The sequence below is a fragment of the Anolis carolinensis genome, chromosome 2 (assembly GCF_035594765.1).
Source record: "Anolis carolinensis isolate JA03-04 chromosome 2, rAnoCar3.1.pri, whole genome shotgun sequence".
Classification (NCBI taxonomy): Eukaryota; Metazoa; Chordata; class Lepidosauria; order Squamata; family Dactyloidae; genus Anolis; species Anolis carolinensis.
The window spans coordinates 279,632,817-279,650,684 of record NC_085842.1 but is presented as its reverse complement, the minus strand read 5'-3'; the positions used below and the strand labels follow the sequence as shown (position 1 = coordinate 279,650,684).

At 39.4% G+C, this 17,868-nt stretch overlaps 1 protein-coding gene across 3 annotated transcripts in view; it reads left to right on the top strand.

Moving 5' to 3' along the window:
- The window catches only part of adgrv1 (adhesion G protein-coupled receptor V1), a 328,646-nt gene that overhangs the window by 239,013 nt on the left and 71,765 nt on the right, over positions 1–17,868 (top strand). For all 3 annotated transcript variants that reach the window (XR_010003540.1, XM_008103035.3, XM_062972254.1), the window contains exons 84-85: positions 2,230–2,346; positions 7,854–8,032. Coding sequence is in view for 2 of the 3 variants with exons in the window: in XM_008103035.3 (XP_008101242.2) it covers positions 2,230–2,346; positions 7,854–8,032 (296 nt within the window). In the remaining variant the exon portion in view is untranslated. The remainder of the gene's footprint in view (positions 1–2,229; positions 2,347–7,853; positions 8,033–17,868) is intronic.

Sequence of the window (17,868 nt, the reverse complement as noted above, 5' to 3'; positions counted from 1 at the left end):
CTTTTTATCTAATACGCACTCATTTTGAGATTCCATTCCTTTGCCCTGAAAACTGGAGATAAAAGGGCCAAGCTTTGAGACTTAGGGTCAGGACCTGACACCTGGCAACCTTGTTCGCTAGTAAAATCTGTGCAAGAGTGGTCACTACTTTGTCTCTCTATTCTCTATTCTGGCTACCTGTCACAAGTTCAAAATTGCCTGGATGTGTCCTGAATGCATATGAATGTTATGTGTGTGTTTATGCTCTGTTCTGTCACTTCCACCTTGAGCATGGCATCCTTTTGATTCAGAGGTGAAGAAAATGGAAACCAAACGGTCTTGCTATATTTAACATTTCTGTTTTGTTACTCTAAGATATCTTGTGTATCAAAGAGTTCTTTCTGAACTTTATAGGTGCTTCAATGACAACATTTTGTACTCTACCATGGTCAGGCTATTATATTCTATAACATTATTTTATGTTCGTTTTCCTAAGCAACATATTATTTCCTGAAATATATCTGAACTAGCATCAGCCTTCCAGAACCTTGTGATAAGCTCCACTCAGCTATTAAATGACAGAAAGCTCTTGAGACTTATGTATTGGCCAAATTACATCAAAATGTTATTTTTTTAAAAAAATTCATCTAAGCACATTGCATAGCTCTTAGTACATGTTGGCTATAGTGGCTAGCTATACCATTCACTTTGAGATACAATGCATATCTTAGACATGTTGTGGTGGCTTTAAGTGCTTATAAACACATGCAAAATCAAACAATGAATAATGTGAAACAGGGCACACAACTCAAAAGTGTCATGTTCAGAAGAATTGTGTTTGAAGCAATACCGGAAAACTGTTTTGTGGTTGCTATTTTATGCATTGAAATCATTGTTAAGTGTTTTCAGAGAGTGAGGCACATGTCTGAACTTAGTGTTCTTCATTCACTGGTAACAGTTCGGCATCTGGGATTGGGAACTCCTGATAGCCACTCAAGTGCCATCAGGCCTTTTAAAAACAGGCCTGGAATCATTTCAATTGCCAGTAGCATTTAGTAAGTGGTTGCATTAATATAAATACTGTACCTGGAGCCGAATAGATGAAAAACAGGTCGCCATGGACCACATTCACATGTGGTTATCTGGGCTACCTAACAAATAATAATAATAACAACAACAACATCAACAACAACTTTATATCCTGCCTCATCTCCTAAAACTGACTTGGGGTGACTTACAAGGCAACAATAGTACAACACAGAATATATTAAATATAACAAAAATTAACCAAAATCATTAAAACAATACCAAATAACATAAAATAACAACATACAAGGATTAACATAAGACACCTTGATCAAAGTGAAATAACCAATGAAACATAACAATAAAATTGTAGTTAAAATGAATTATGCAACTGTTGCTGTAGTGGGTGTTCACAAAAAAGTAGCAAGATCTAGGAGGCAAACTTAGTCTCCAACTTAGCCGCCCAATCCGCCAGAGGAGACTGATCTTGGGAAAAGCATTGCATGCTTCTCATTGCGTAAATGCAATTCCCATGTTTTTGAAAGCTGCAAAGTTCTACATATATTATTGTAAAAGGAGAGTCCCTAGCATAAGCTTTTCACTAGTAGAGAACAAAATGGTGTACAGAAAATGGCAGTACTAATTCTTGGCTTTTTCTCCAAAGCTTACTATCACATATTTCCTGGGCAATTAAATATGCTTCAGATCAGGGAAGGGCAACTGTGGCAAAGATAGGAACCAATTTTCACTGCATAAGACCACACCACTCAATTTTTGTTGTTGAAAATCAGCTGAACATTGCAAGCAGAAGTGTTTTCGTGTTGCAATTTCCACTTTTTAAAATATTCTAATCAGATTCATTAATCTGGTGTGGTGTTTTTAGTAAACTGCTGTTCCTTGACCATACGAGGGGAGCATGGGGGATCAGTGCCACAAGAAGTTTTAGAAAAATTGTTGCTGCTGTCCATGAGCTGAGTTTGCCCCATCTCTACTCTCACGCAATATTCTCAATGGCAGACATAGGCAGAGGCGCCATAGACATTTACTCATAATTTAGTTCTGGATATTTAACAAAATGCTAGCTTTTTATTTAATGAATTTTCAAGTTTAAATATTTAATAAATGGGAAGTGACAATGAAAAAAATGTATGAAATGTACTAGTGTGCCTTTTCCTGATGCTGAGAATGCTATTTTTAACAAGTGCTGATTTTTTTTCCTTCTAGATTTCATTTTTGGCCTCAGCTTACATAAGTCAGCAACTCTCAGAGGAAAGCTGTTCAGCTTTAGGCTCACTTACACATTACCTCTACCTTTGCCAGTTCAGCTGGATGCTTATTCAGGTTAGTAAATGTATTACACTCATTCAACACATTCTCTTCCCCCCCCCCCTCTCCCTCCCCCCCCTCTCTCACTTCTCTTATTCATATGAACTACTTTGAGAGAAATTTCTCCTCCACAAAAAGTGAAATAAAATACACAAAATAAGTAAATATAATTAAAATAATTTCATGCCAAAATGTTTTGAAAGCACTGTCATAATTAGAATCATAGAGCTGGAAGAGACCACAAGGGCCATCCAGTCCAATAATTTGCCATGCAGGAACACAGAATCAAAGCACCCTTGACAGATGGCCACCGAGTCCCTGCTAGAGAATCCCCTGCAAAGGAGACTCCACCACACTCCGAGGTTGCAGCATATTCCACTGCTGAATAGCTCTTACTGTCAAGGAGTTCTTCTTACTTAATATTTAGGTGGAATATTTTTCCTACAATTTTAAATCCATTATTTTCTCTTTATGTCAAATAAACTCTTCATTTTACAGTGAAACCTTTCTACCTATATAAATGTATTAATAGATATTGTGAACAATGTAGGAACTCATTTTCCTGTCACATTTGTGTGCATATTTCTTCAAAGGCCAACATTTATAGGAATTTCCCTTGTATTGAGCTCTCCTGTGAATGTATAGCAATGCCAAATTTACATTAACTGTGATGAACAAATTAAATGCCAATCTCAGGAATTTGCAAAACACCTCTTCATCAGCCTCATAGGAGAGATTTTTCCCATTCTCAAGTGTGGTTTATTATGAAATATGCAGTTACTTATATGCCAGAGAGCTAGTGTGGTGTAGTGGTTTGAGCACTGAACTACGCCTCTGGAGACCCAGTGATCCATAGAAATCCATTGGGTGACTTTAGGCAAGTCATATTCCCTCAGCCTCAGAGGAAGGAAAAAGCAAACTCCCTCTGAACAAATTTTCAAAGAAAAATCTGTGATAGGTTCACATCAGAGTCACCATAAACTGGAAGCCACTTGAAGATACACAAAAAATGCCACCTTTCAGTATACTAAACCAGTCAAGGAAATTTATAAGCAACATCAAAATTCATTAATGAAATCACAACAAACATCACTAAACCTGACAGGTAATCAGGGTCTTCCCACAGGACAGCTGGTAGAGAAAAACTCTGTGGATGCAGAGCGGAAGAGATACCTCAATTAGAACAGCCTTTGATGTCTCACTTAATCCCTGTCTTTTTTTTTTAACTTAATTCCAACCAAGCTTCTCCGCAACTTAGAATTTGAAACTTTTATTAAACCACAAGTCTCAGTAGCATTTGATTTCAGGAATACATGGTTTTAAAAAAAATCATGTCAGAAGCAACTTGAGAACATACTGTAAGTCACTTCTGGTGTGAGAGGATTGGCCGTCTACAGAGACGTTGCCCAGGGGAGGCCGGAATGTGTTACTGGGAGGCTTCTCTAATGTCCCCGCAAGCTAGAGCTGACAGATGGAAGCTCACCCCATCTCGTGGATTCGAACCGGCAACCTCCAGGTCAGCAACCCAATCTTCAGATCAGCAGTTCACAAGGGTTTTACCTATTGCGCCACCACAGCTCCTAAGAATACATGGGTGTATGTTTCTTTTCTTTTTATGAAGGCTGCACATCATATATGCTTATCCTATTCAAAATTATAAAGGAACACTCAGAAAATCCACTTTTTGGGCCCAATGGAAGTTGCTAGGAAGATCAGTTCATTGGAAATGTGGGTGCTGGAATTTCTACTAATTTCATGGATTGTCATAAAGCCAAATAAATTTGTTTGAGAGCAAATCAAGTCCAAACTCTCACTAGAAGCCAAAATGATTAAACTGAGGACATATCAGGAGATGACACCACTCATTAGAAAAGACAATAACACACCAAAAAAGTAAGGCAGTAGGAAAAGAGGAAAACCATGCTACAGAGATTTACAGAGATCCCCCCACTTATTTGACAAGTTAGGAACCAGAGTACTGTCAAAAAATGGAAATTGTCAAAATGTGTAAAAATTATGAATAGAATTGTATAGTGCTTTAGTTCCTAACCTGCTAAGTAAATGGGAAAGACCTGAATTCAAACAAACACTGAACTGTGGATTTAACTGTGCTCATCTCCACAATCTTGATGTGGAGATGAGCATGACACACCTTCCCTTTTAAAAACAATAACGCAGAGACCCAGACACACAACACACACCAAACAGATGTAGGAGACAGAAATGACCTTGGAGGTGTCTATGGACCAACCCCAGAGTCAGACACAACTGGTCTTAATGTCAGGGGAAAACCTTTACCTTTACCTAAATTGATTCAAAGGGGGGGGGGAGGTGATTTCTTTTATTGGTACATGCTCATCCATAATGAAAAGAAACAAAATGTATTAGAGTTGCCATTCATTATAATTATATAGTACCAGTGAGTCATAGAATCATTGCAGAGATCCAAAAGAAGGAAACTAACTATTGCCATAGACTAATTATGTTTAAATAACTACATTGATTAGTTCTCATCATATATCCTGAAACAATAAATCTAAATGAAACAGCTATATGATTTAGAGCCTTTACGGCTAACTCTCAAAACAACCTTGTCTTGGTACCCTTGAAACGCTTTTTATGGCCTTCATTTCTCTCTGCCTGATTTTCCTTCTGTCTTTGCAGATAGGTTTTAAACTTTTCTAAAAATGTCTAGCCAAAGTCAGCATTTAACTGTTTCCTTCTCTCTTCCCATTATCTTGACACTTGTTTGCCATCGGGGAATATTACCTTCCCAATAGACAAGTTTTTATTTTGTCCTAAATGTAACTTAATACCAATTAAATTACTACCCATTTGTTGCCACATAATGATTTCCCTAACCATGGAATAGAAGAGATCCATGGTTTAGGAGTCTTAAAAAGCCATTGCATCAGATATCTTTAATTGATTTTTTATGCATGCAATGGCAAAAAAGTATGTATGTAGTGGATTCCCACAGGCACATGTGTGCATGCATATACCTGTAACCTCAAAGTATTCCAGTTTGACAGGCACAGATCCGGTCTTCTGTCTTCCCACTGTTTCAGCTGCCCCAGTTTCTCTCTCCTTCTTCTACTTTCCTTCTTTATCCTGGTGGTTGTTGTTGTTGTTGTTGTTGTTGTGTGCTTTCAGAATCTTAAGGGGAACCTTTCTTGGTAAGATTTCACCAGGGTGGAGGTGCCTTTGCCTCCCTCTGAGGCTGAGAGAGCGTGACTTCCTAAGGCCACCACAGCGGGTTTCCATGGCTGAGCGAGGACTCAAACTCTGTCTTCCAGAACCCTAGTCCAATAACCAAACCATTACACCATATTAGCTTTCCTTTGTCCAAAGCTTACCTTAGTTGCTGAAAACTGTTTCAAGTGCACTGCTTTGCACTCAGTCAACTCAGTTGGATGGAAAGAACAGGAGGGGGCACAATCTTGCCCATAGACTCAGGCAAAAGCAAACTTCTGTGGTCTCTTCTTGTATGTTCTTCCTCATTAATAATTTTTGTCAATTTTGTCAGCGTTCATTTTAACCATAGCCTGATGTTTCTTGGTCACGCGTGACCTAGATTTCTTCTATGAAATGTTGTTATGCTTACATCAAGCTGCTTATTGTATATTCATGTACATGATCATAATTGAGTCATTTGTGATAATGAATATAGTGTTGGAAATGCATACAGAGTAAGATGCCCCTTCCTTTGGTTTGAGAATGCTTTTAGAAGCCAAACATTTTTCTTTACACTAGGTTGAGTGTCATTTTGGGCCTCTATATTTGGAGCATTGCCCAGGATCAATATTTTTGTTTTGTTGACCAAAACTGTTTTGTCTCTGCAAATCAGTGGGAGCAGGAGGTAAAGGACTGGAAAGTAGGTTAAGAACATATAGAAAGTCAAAGAGACCTATGCAGATTAAACGTTAAAAGAGGTTAAAAGAATAACAGAGATCATTTTGAATTTTGTTTTTGATACATTTTTTACTTTATGCTACACAATTTGTTCCAGATGCAACTAAAGAAATATGTTCATATCTTTAAAAATCCATTATGATCTGACATGAAGTCTGAAATAAGTTTCATTCTGAAACTGAGCACACAAATAAAGCAAATATGCTGTTGTGAAGCTTTACATTAGCCATGAATTATTTCTTGTGCTTTCCTAAGCACAACAGAAACTTCTGCATGAGTTCTCTAGCAGCCAGGAAACTGGCTGTACCTTTTTGCCTCCATATGACTGGCTATTGTTACACCATAGCAACAGGAAAGGATTTGCTAAATTTAGACTGGCTGTTTGTGTTTGATCTATTTAATTTTGGAATACTGAGAGGTGAGAGAGGTATAGTTACCAGGATAAAAATGACACCAAACAGGAAACGACAGACCAGCCAAGCATATCCCAAGCCTTTGCAAGGTCCAGCCCAGTTCGTATATCATTTCTATGTGATAAGAGATAGGAAGATAGGTAACTGTAGTTAAACAAATACAGAAAAGGGTAAGGACACACAGTACCAGCTCTTAGAAAATAATCTGTGTTGCATGACCATAAAGACTTGTTCTGAGAGATGGAATTAATGGGATCGTGACTCCTTGAATAAACACAATGGCATAAATAAATTCCAGGGTCCATCCATCTAGAGCTGGAGCTTGGCATAGTTTTTTCTACAAGGCCATGAAGGCAGGCATTTTTTGCCAAACACTTTGTTCTTTTAATGGCACAAGAAAAAACAACACAGTGGGTTACAGAAAGGGACAGAAAGCTGAACATGGGCATCATTAAATGTCAGAGACATAGGCATCATTAAATAACCCCATAAAGTTATTTTGTATAAGGAGAGCCCCTATGATGCCACCAATTTACTACCCTCACCCTTTTTTCTTCTTTTTTTGCTGATCTTGCCTAGATTCAAAGTCTGCAAATGGGGAGATAAGCCAAACTGAATATGTTGCTTATATATATTGAAGTAAGATGTGATTGGAGAAATTTCATGTAACAGAACATCAGTAATCTACTTCTCAGAAAGAAAGAGGCAAATGCATATGTGTATGCCTTGGGAAGATGAGAGCAATAAATGAAATGGCTAAATACTGGGATATTTTATTGCTGACATTACTAAATAAATGTGTTATATTCAGACAATTATTTTTTCCATATTCTGATGTAAAATCATGGGGGATGGAGTGGGAAGGAAGGAAAGAAAGACGATGATAGTGTCTGTCCTCTTCTCCAAGCCAAACAAGGTCATTTTCTAGCTTTTTTTTTTTTCACAAGACATGATTTCCATGAACTCAAGTCCCTTCGGTTTTGTCTACAGTGCTTTGAGTAAATAATTTTTTTCTTTAGCTCCCTTATCAAGATTTAAACCCCAGGAAAGTTTTTTTAAGGTTCTGTCTAAGTCCTCAAAATCAATTGTAGTTGAATGTGGCAGTCAACTAATGCATATTTCTGAAAATGTATTTTACAAGACTGTTTATGATTTATATCAGATCTATTGATTGACGCATTTACATTGTTTCTCTAGGCTGTTAATTTCTGGTACGTTCTGGTGATGAATGATGAGCATACAGATCGTCGCTACCTAACGTTTTTTCTGCTGGGTTGGGGTCTTCCAGCTTTTGTTGTGATTTTACTTTTAATTATCCTACGTGGAATCTATCATCATAATCTGTCACAGATCTATGGCCTGGTCTACAGTGATCTGTAAGTATACATTGAGGAGAGGATCAAAAGAAGTTTTGAGTTCAGTCATTGTTTCATATTTGCTGCATTTTTTTAGGTTTACAATACTATTATAAAATTGAACTTTGGAGATGAGGTGAACAATACCTCTTATTGCTCTAGCAATTGGAGCCAGTGGCCATTGCAGCTGGAGATGCTAACAATTGGGGTCCCACACATTTAGAGGTCATTATGTTGAGGAGACTGATCTAAATATTGACATTATTATAAGAATTGTGGCTCTTAAACTTAGTCTTCATCTTTCAGTATTGGTACCACATGGATCTGTGAGCATGTGTTTTGTTTAAGAGAAGACATATCTAACATGCCCACATCATCATAGGAGGAGTGATAAATGCAATGGAGATGACATGAGAGGGTAGAGGATGTCCACCCACTCTTTTAAATTCGCCTTTTTCTCGCACAATTATTGGAAACTGAAAGGTTCATTCAAATGAATTTCAGAAATGGAGACAGATGGCCCGTATCATTCATGTGTACTAGGAGTGGGGGAAACCTTGGAAAATAAATGTAGCTTTTGAAACTCACTTTCTAAATAAAAGATTCAATAGCTTTTGCCCTCCTCCCCACCTAATATAACAGTGATCAATGTGCTTGGTACACATTATGTGCTAAAATCCTGCATTGCTATGCAACTTTTTTAAAAATAGAATTTCATATTGCACAGTCAGCAGATGACGTAATCAGTCACTACAATATACACATTCTGCAGAATTGTTCCTTCCTTGCTGCATAAATTTTTCCCTTTTATTGCTTCTAATGTTTTGGCTTTGGTGGAAGAGGTTTAATAGTTAACCTCACCGATCTATGCTGTGACTCATCCTTTTTGTCATATTCGATATCTCCTTCATCCTTCTCTTGGGCATGTCTGCAGGTCTTGTCTTTTGAACTTTGAGTGAGATCTTTCCTCAGAGGAGTTCATAGTGTAACAAGTGTATTTTGTGATATTATGTAGAACTCCTTAGCTAGGCTCTAACATAGACGTATGGTACAGAATTTCTTCTTCAGAGAGAGAGAGAGAGAGCCTGGCTGGAGTCTGGCATATATTTTAGGAAACATTCAACCATTAATTCACATCGTCTGAATGCAGTACAGGAAGGACATAAGAGAAGGAATGGTGGGATAAATAAAAAGATGATAAGGAAGGAAAGTTGGGCTCATTTGAAGCTCCACTCAAGCTAATACCATTTAATCTGATAAAATCTAAAGTGCTATCATGTTTGCCATATTAACCTGCATTAAAAGCACTGCCCTGGCTACAGGGAGCACACAATCTTCATTGTTGGAGGTTTGTTTCTGAGCACAATTCAAAGTGCTGTTTTTTTCATGTCAGGAGCAACCTGAGAAATTTCAGGTACAGTAGAATCTCGGTTATCCAAGATAAAGGGATGGGACCAATCTCAGATAACCGAACTCCTCGGATAAGGCAAGAGCTCGCTGAGGGACGTCTCCCCAGATCTCCCTCGGCCAGGCCCTTGCTGATGGAAAGCGTTTCCTCCAGCAATGGCCTGGCTGAGGAAAACCTGCAGCACGGATCTCCCTCAGCCAGGCCCTTGCTGGAGGAAAGAGTTTCCTCCAGCAAGGGCCTGGCCAAGGGAAACCCGCAGCACGGATCTTTCCGGGGCACTTCCTCTTTTTCTCCCTCTCCTTCTCTTGAGCTCCCTTCACTCAAGAGGAGGAGAGGGAGAGGGAGGGGCGCCCCCAGCAGCACCTCGGATGATACGGACGCTCGGATTAGCGGGGCTCAGATTACTCTACTGTAGCTTCTGGTGTGAGAGCATCTGCAAGGATGTTGCCCAGGGGACACCCAAATGTTTTGATTTGTTTATCATCCTTGTGGGAGGCTTCTCTCATGTCTCCACCTGGGGAGTTGGAGCTGACAAAGGGAGCTCATTCGTGCTCTCCCCATATTTGAACTGGCAACCTTCAGGTCAGCAACCCAGCCTTCATATCAGTGGTCCTGCCAGCACAAGGGTTTAATCCATTGCACCATTGTGGGCTCCTGGTGCTGTTGACCTATAAAGCCCTATATGGCTCTGGCTATTTGGCAGAACACATCTCCCTGTATGAATGCCACCATCACAAACATGGTTGGTGGGGACATGTGAGAGGGGCTTTTTGGTGGCTGCCCCTCCATTCTGAAACTCCCTTCCTGGGGAGGCTATAATGGCCTCCTCTCTGCTGTCCTTCCAGCAACAAGCTGAAACATTTTTATTCAGTCAGACTGAGCCAGGGGTGTTGTATAGCATTTTTAGATATGTTAATGTGGTTTTGTTTGTTTTAATACTGTTTGTATGTTACTTAGATTTTAAATGATATATCATATTGTTGGTGTTGTTAGCTGCTTTGGATCTCTTTTTAAAATATAAAGTGGGATGATGATGATGATGATGATGATGGTGATGATGAATATAATTAGTGTGAGCACTAGTGTATTTATTGGATAAGGTGAGGTGAGGTCATTATCTTAGATGGCAGAGCACCCAAAATAGAAAATTACATCCCTCCTGAAGGGCCTCTGTTGACTTTGGCATACCTCCCTTCCTTGATTCACCTGACCTTACCTCACTCCACTCCACTTTATATTTCCTCTTTTACTTTGTGCCCATCACTATTCCTCTCACTCCCTTTCCTCCCCCCCCCCTTGTATGTTTCTGCAACCTACCCACAATAAGGTACGTCAGCTGAACAAGCAGCCAGTGATGTCTTAAAGGCATGTGGTGGTGATGGCAGTTCTGCTGCCACTAGGAGAAGTAGGAGGAAGCAACCTTCACACACACAATATACACCATCCATGATCAGTCAGTAGTTGGGAAAATGTTGCCCTCAGGAGCTGTCTGGCTGTTTTTGCGTAGCTGGACAAAGGCATTCTGCACCAACTAATGTAATGCTGAATAATACATACACAATTATACTAACGTAAGTCACCTATAAGATGCAGAACACGTCTACTTTCAGAAAACCAGGGTTCATGACCCTTGGTGCCAAAAATATATACAGTGTTCCCTCACTTATCGCGGGGGTTACGTTCCAGGACCACTCGTGAAAAGTGAAAATCCATGAAGTAGGGATACTATATTTGTGTTGTTTACAATTTCACTGGCAAGTAGCATCTCTGTCCCCTCCTTGCCTCTCAAGCACGTGTATGCCTTGTGAGGTGAAAACAAAACTGCTTCAGCCTCCTTTTCTCTCCCTTTGGCTTCTCCTTCCTTCCTTCCTTAGGCTTTTCCTTAGGAATTAAGTAGAAAGAGGGATTTATAATATTATTTTATGATTTATACTATTACTAGCTGTGCCCGGCCACGCGTTGCTGTGGTGTTGTCTGGTGGTGTTGGTGAGAACTTGTTGAGGTAGTGGTGGTATTGAATGTCTGCTGTATGGTTGTCTTTATGTTTAGTATGCATTTGGTTGTTTGTGTACTGTGAAAGTGGTGAAGGTAGAGGGGGTCTATATCCCTGTGTAGTATTGTATAGTATTTATACGTTGTCCATGTGTTGTGAATGGTTGGATTGTGTCCTGCTGCATAGTAGAAAGGGTTGGGCTGGATGGCCCTTAGGGGTCTCTCCAAACTCTTGGATTCTATGCTTATATTATTATTATTATTATTATTATTATTATCATAATCATCATCATCTTCATCTTCATCATCATCATTATTATGTAGAGGCTGGATGGCCATCTGTCAGAAGTGCTTGGATTGGTAGAAGGAAGTTGACTCAAGTGTGGACTTAAGATAATCCAGTTCAAAGCAGATAATATAAGATTATAAATGGGTAATATAGCTGTGTGGTAATATAGCTGTCTTTAATTGTGTGCAGAAGGCTTGGAGGATGGGGGCTTGATTTGTTGTAATGTGTACTCTATATCCAGTTCATTTCGTATTGTTTTAAATAAGCAAAAACACCAAATGTACTTTATCCACATTCATTTTAGATACTTAGCATCACATTATTTATTCTGCAAGCTGCCAACTGCTCTTTTTTTCAAAACCACAGCAAGTAAATGTATGAAAACCACAAACAGTCTGATGAGTTAGGACTGGAAACAAAACAAATTGGCCATTTAAAGTGAAGCTCTTTATACTGGAAAAGGAAGTTCTGAAAAAACATCTCACCACAATTACCTTTTATGCTATACATTTTTGTGTGATACTAGTTTCCAATTACCATGAGATAGTAAAAATAATGAATTTTATAAGTTCATTGAAAAGAAAAAGCAACGTGGGAACCAGTCAAATTTCACAAAAGTTCATTATGTTAAGAAATAGTTGTTTGTACAGAATATATTCTATTTTCTATTTTCAACAAAACTGTCTTCCTCAAACTGTGAGTGCAATATCTTTCACTTTTCTATGAACTTTCAGAATTTTTACATTTACCGTGTTTTAATTTTTTAGTGTAATCCTGCTTTTCAGTGTTGTTATGGACTGCCTTGAGTTCCAATTCTGAGATAAATGTGAAATATAAATCAAATCAATAAATCAGATCAGAAGGATAGCTATTCTTACATTTCATAGTAGAAGGTGGAAGGCAGAGATGAGGAGGAAGAAGAGGAATTGGTGTATCAAGAGAAGTAGAAAAATAGAGAAAGACATTTGGGGTTAATTTTCAGTGGTGGAGTAGGAAAAGAAAAACTACTGCGATTAGCAAAGGGAAAGAATGAGTGAAACAACAGGAGCAGGAAATGGCTTTTCAAAATTTCACAAGATAAAAGAGGAAGGAAAAAAGTCTAGCCAGGATATCAATGACAGATATTATGTTGTATGTTTATATGGCATGACTCCTGTATCAATCAGGAATACATTCCAAGATCCACTGCACGTCTATCTAATAGTAATCTGTATATTTTGACTTTAGTTGGGCTGGAAGGATACCATGCAATCATACTGGAGGACCTAAAAAGGCCCACAAACACCTCAAAGGGTTTTTTTTTTTTTTGGAGCATGAATCCATGAAACCATGGATATCAAACCTGTGGATAAGAAGGTCATACTGTATATCTACATCTATAAATATACATATAGGTATAGATATTTTTCTCCCGCATTTCTTTCTGTTACCTCAAGGCAATTATTATTGGAATAAACAAAAGCCACCCAACCTGTAAGGAAAAGAAAAGAAGAAAGGAGTAGGTGGGGGAAAGGTAAAATCTGGTCTTGTTGCCAAGGGCCTCTGGCGTTTCCATTGGGAAACAAGAGTTACAACGTTTATAACTTGTTTGGAGGCAACAGGCCTAAAAAAAAATCCCTTCTACTTCTTCTAATATAAACAGGGTTGTAAAGCAATCATTTAAACATTTCTTTCTTGAAGCAAGAGAAGCATGTAAATCTCTTGTGTATACTTATGGTTGCCAAATTAGGCGATCTCTGTTGAATATATGTCTTGCCTCTTCAACAGAATCATTTAAGTATTTGGATGTTCCCAGACATTTTGTCCTGGGCAACTTTAACATTCTCACCAAAGCCCCTCTTTTGGTGTTACTCAAAACATCATAGTTACTTTAGGAGCTGTGAAACTGCTTCTAGTGCATTTCTGTTTTGATATATTAAGCTAGTGTTTAATATGCAAAATTGAGGACTGTTGTGTACTGGACAATTGACAGGTGGCCAGTGCATGAAGGACCTTTTCATGATTTATTTGTAATTTCCTGATACCTCCTGAAGGAGAGACTTATGTGACCTTAGTCTGAGTAGAGAAGGAAAATGCTATAGCTCCATGGTAGGGCTCATATCTTGCACGCAAAAACTTCAATTCTTTGCATCCTCATGCAAAGCTGGGACGGAAGAAACCTCCCTGGAAACACTCTAGTTCAGATGACACTTAAATTAAGTGCCTTTAGAAGTTCAGCTTCTATTCCAAAGCAGCCCTTCATTCATGAGGAAGTGTTGATGGTGAAGCAGTTGAGTAATAGAGTAATAATAGAGCACAGATAGAAGAAAAACTCAGTCAAATCCAACAAAATATGGTAGATCCCTTTTGGGAACCTATTCTGTGACAGTATTGCTGCTGCTGCTCAGTCATTTAGTCATCTCCGACTCTTCGTGACCGCATGGACCAGTCCACGCCAGAGCTCCCTGTCGGCCGTCACCGCCCCCAGTTCCTTCAAGGACAAGCCAGTCACTTCAAGGATACCGTGACAGTATTAGCAGCAAGGAAATCTTATTTGACTGCCAGTATTGTTTCAGTTAGGGGATTTGTGTAGCTTCCTATTAATGAACATATGAAATTATCAAAGGCATGCTGTGACCTGAGCCACTTCCATCCTCTCAGATAGCATGTTAGTTCCTGAATCTGTAGTGGGAGCCCTCTTAACCATTTCCAATTGCAAATGCATAGAGGTGCAGTTTATTTAACGTGAGGAGACATCTGAGATGCTTGGAGGGAAAACCCCATCATATCAGCTCACCCTTGCCTTTTTTGACTTGCATCATTATATGAGCTTGAATGTTTGCAGAACTTCTCTTCTAATAAATGGAAATACAGTGTTCCCTCACTATTTCATGGTTCGCTTTTTGCGGATTTGCTGTTTCTCAGTTTTCAATAAACTCTAAAAGAATATTATAAATCATAAAAAATTACAAGTTACAGTCTAAGAAAGGGAGGAAGGAGAAGCTGAAGGGAGGCAAAAGGAGCCCAAGCGGCAATGGAAGGAGAAGGAGGTGATTTACCAACACATGATTGCTTGATAAAGACTTAAAATAGTGTATAACTACTAAAATAATGTATAAATATATAGTGTCTCTACTTCGTGGATTTTCACTTACTGCGGGTGGTCCTGGAACCTAACCCCCGCGATAAGTGAGAGAACACTGTAGTTTGATTTATTTCTGAGCCACATGGATTTTATTTAACCCTCGTACACCACTAACCCCATTCTCTGCCCTTTAAACTAGGGGTGCATAAGCATATTAAATAGTAAGATTAAAAAAAACCCTCAAACCTCCTTTGAGCAGTCCCATTGAACATTATAATGGGCAATATGGACAGGCTTATTCAAAGCAATCTGATTCTGTTCGTGCTGACTAGTCACAAGCCTATTCTTCTCTCCTGGTTAGTCAACATAGGGGAAATGAGGTATAGAATACTCCAGCACTCCTCAGATACCACACCTCAAAGCCCTGGTGGATATGTAGGAAGTGAAGCCCTATATTGTGTGGCCAACATAGAGATATGCACGCCTGCCTGCAGGTAGCATTACCATGTCGTGCAGAGTGGAGGGTATTTCCCAGCCAGCAAATAAGGCAAGCTTGCTAAGGTGAAAAAAATGTGTGGTCTCTCCATAGACATATTGTCGTTTGGCTATATTGCCCACAGAAAAGGAGCTTTCTCTGAGCTTATAAAAGTGATTTTTTTAAAAAACAGAAACTCCCAGAATCTCCCAGCCCCTGTGATCATATACTATTTTCCAAAATATTCACTCCTCTAAATTCTGGATTTTCCTCCTTGATGACTAGTACAAAAATGGAACAGTTTTTCACAACCCAAATCTGATGGTTGTTAGCACCACTAAACGCTCTGTTTGTCAAGTTACCATATGAGAACCCCTAGCTACTGGAACATTGAAAAGTATACATTAAAGAACTGCACCATCCAAAGTTTTCTTCCTCTGGGAGATAGTTGTTCTACCAGGACAAACTGCACCTAAGCAGGGTTCTCTTGCAAGCTCATCTTCTCTGAACTGGGAGCAAATGAAAAGACACACTGCTGAAAGCAGGATGGAGCATCTTTACCTAACTAGTATAGCTTTTCTTTACTGCAGAACTGAAGTGCCTTCCACTCTGTCCTGTGTAGCAAAAGGGAGCTGTGCAATGGTGAATCCAATCATATATTTGGCAAGTACCCTTGGCTGAATGCCTATGATGTTCCTACTGTAAATCTCACTTACCTGGCTAGTTTGACTGACAGTAGTGCTTTAGCTGCACAAAGAAGTGGGAACAGGGATAGAAAGGTAGGAAGCATAGCAGATTCCATGTGTAGAAGCATGCATATAGCAACTGCTTTAAAGCCTACAGTCCCACCATAAAGGTTTTTGAGCCTTCCTTATTTTGGGGGTTGGAACGAACTGTGTGTGGGCTATATATGATAGGGATCTATAAAAATCTAACCAGAAATTAATTGCAAAATTGAAAAATAATTTGTTTCTCTTCAGAAGAGCTAGGGTTTTTCATTTCAAGTGTACAATTATTATTGAAAACACATATACCTAAACAACATGAAATTTTGTTATTGTTTCAAAAGGTTGGTTTTCTTGGTCACAAAGGCTTTTTTACTCCAAACAAAATGTTCAGCTTGAGCAGGCAAAGAATATATATACAGACAGACCCTCAATTACAAACTTCTGACTTACAAACGGTTCATAGTTAAGAACAGAAGTGAAACAACAGGAAGTGAGAGAAATCTACCCTAGATTAAACCAGCAACTTGAATTTCGCAATTCAGTTTTCAATCACATTGAAAGGCCTCAGTTGTATGACATTTTCAACTATGAGCACTTACTTGATCAACCTTGTGTGCTCAGCAGCTGTCAGTCAGAACATTTATATGCTTTAAATTCTGCTGGGCCTTCACCCAAACCGGAAATGCTGTAACATTAAAGGCATGCCCTAATCTGTTGAGGATGTGAATAGAGAACTATTACATTTACTCATACTCCAATTACAAACGTTTGTAGCTATTAATGAAATTAGTGGGTAGTAACCCCCATCACATACACTGAAGGAAGTCATCGTCAAAGAAGTTGTGAAGACCAAGTGTCTATAGAATACCCTTTGCGTGAGTAATTTTTTAAAAAAACTGGTTCAAACTCACAAAGATGACCGAGCACTGGCCAATTGAATCCATGTTAATCTCAAACCTCATTCATCCAAGGAAGCTTGCAAATCACTTAGGATTATGCTGGCCTAACTTGGCATAATGCTTATGTCCCTAAGCTGGGGAGACATGAACATGGCATAACTCAGTTCCTCTCTTGTTCAACCTCTTCTACAGCCTCTCCCCCCCCCCACCCCGCTCTCAGTCAGCAAAGCAGGTCCTGGCAGATCCCTCTGCCAAATGATCTCTGAAATCACGCGGTTGAATGCCAGCGTAAGTTTAAACAGCACCTGAAGTTGCTGTCTGTTTCTAACTCCATATAGCCAGCACATCTTTGAGTTACTTTAAGATTTAACTGTTTGTTGAGGGACTTCCGGTGAGCCTCGATGGCGGCAGGTCGGGCTTGCTGAGGGCTCCCAGCAAGCCACCGCGTGGTTACGGTCGGGTTTGAGCTTTTAGCTCCCCTCTCCCCGCGGATTGAGGCGGGGAGGGACGCAAGGCCCCAAGCACCCCCGTAGAGCCGAACCTTGAAGGATCCGAGGTGTACGGTTCCGGGGAAGTGCGGGGATCGCGGACCGTTCCAGCGGCAGTGGGCTTTAAGCCCACATTCACTGCCAGCCCGGCTCACATTTTTAAACAAGAAAGAAGAAAACAAAGAAAGACCTAACTAAAAGTTGAGAATTCTATCTCCAATCGGCACTCCGGGTTCTAGGAGATTTAAAAGGACAAATCAGATCCAAAAGTAAGTAATACTTCGACAGACTTAGAGGGAGCGAGAAAGCACCCCTTTAAAAATGTAACAACCTCTAATTACTATAAAAAGAAAATTAAGAGATTTAAATTAAAGCTGAGAGGAGCGGCTTTGTGCTCCCCGGTGGGACAATTGGAAAAGCAAACGGAAATTTGGACTAACTTAATGGCGACTGACCTTGACCAGGACTGTGTTATGACTACTGAGCCCTTCTTGTAAACAATCTTCAGGGCTCC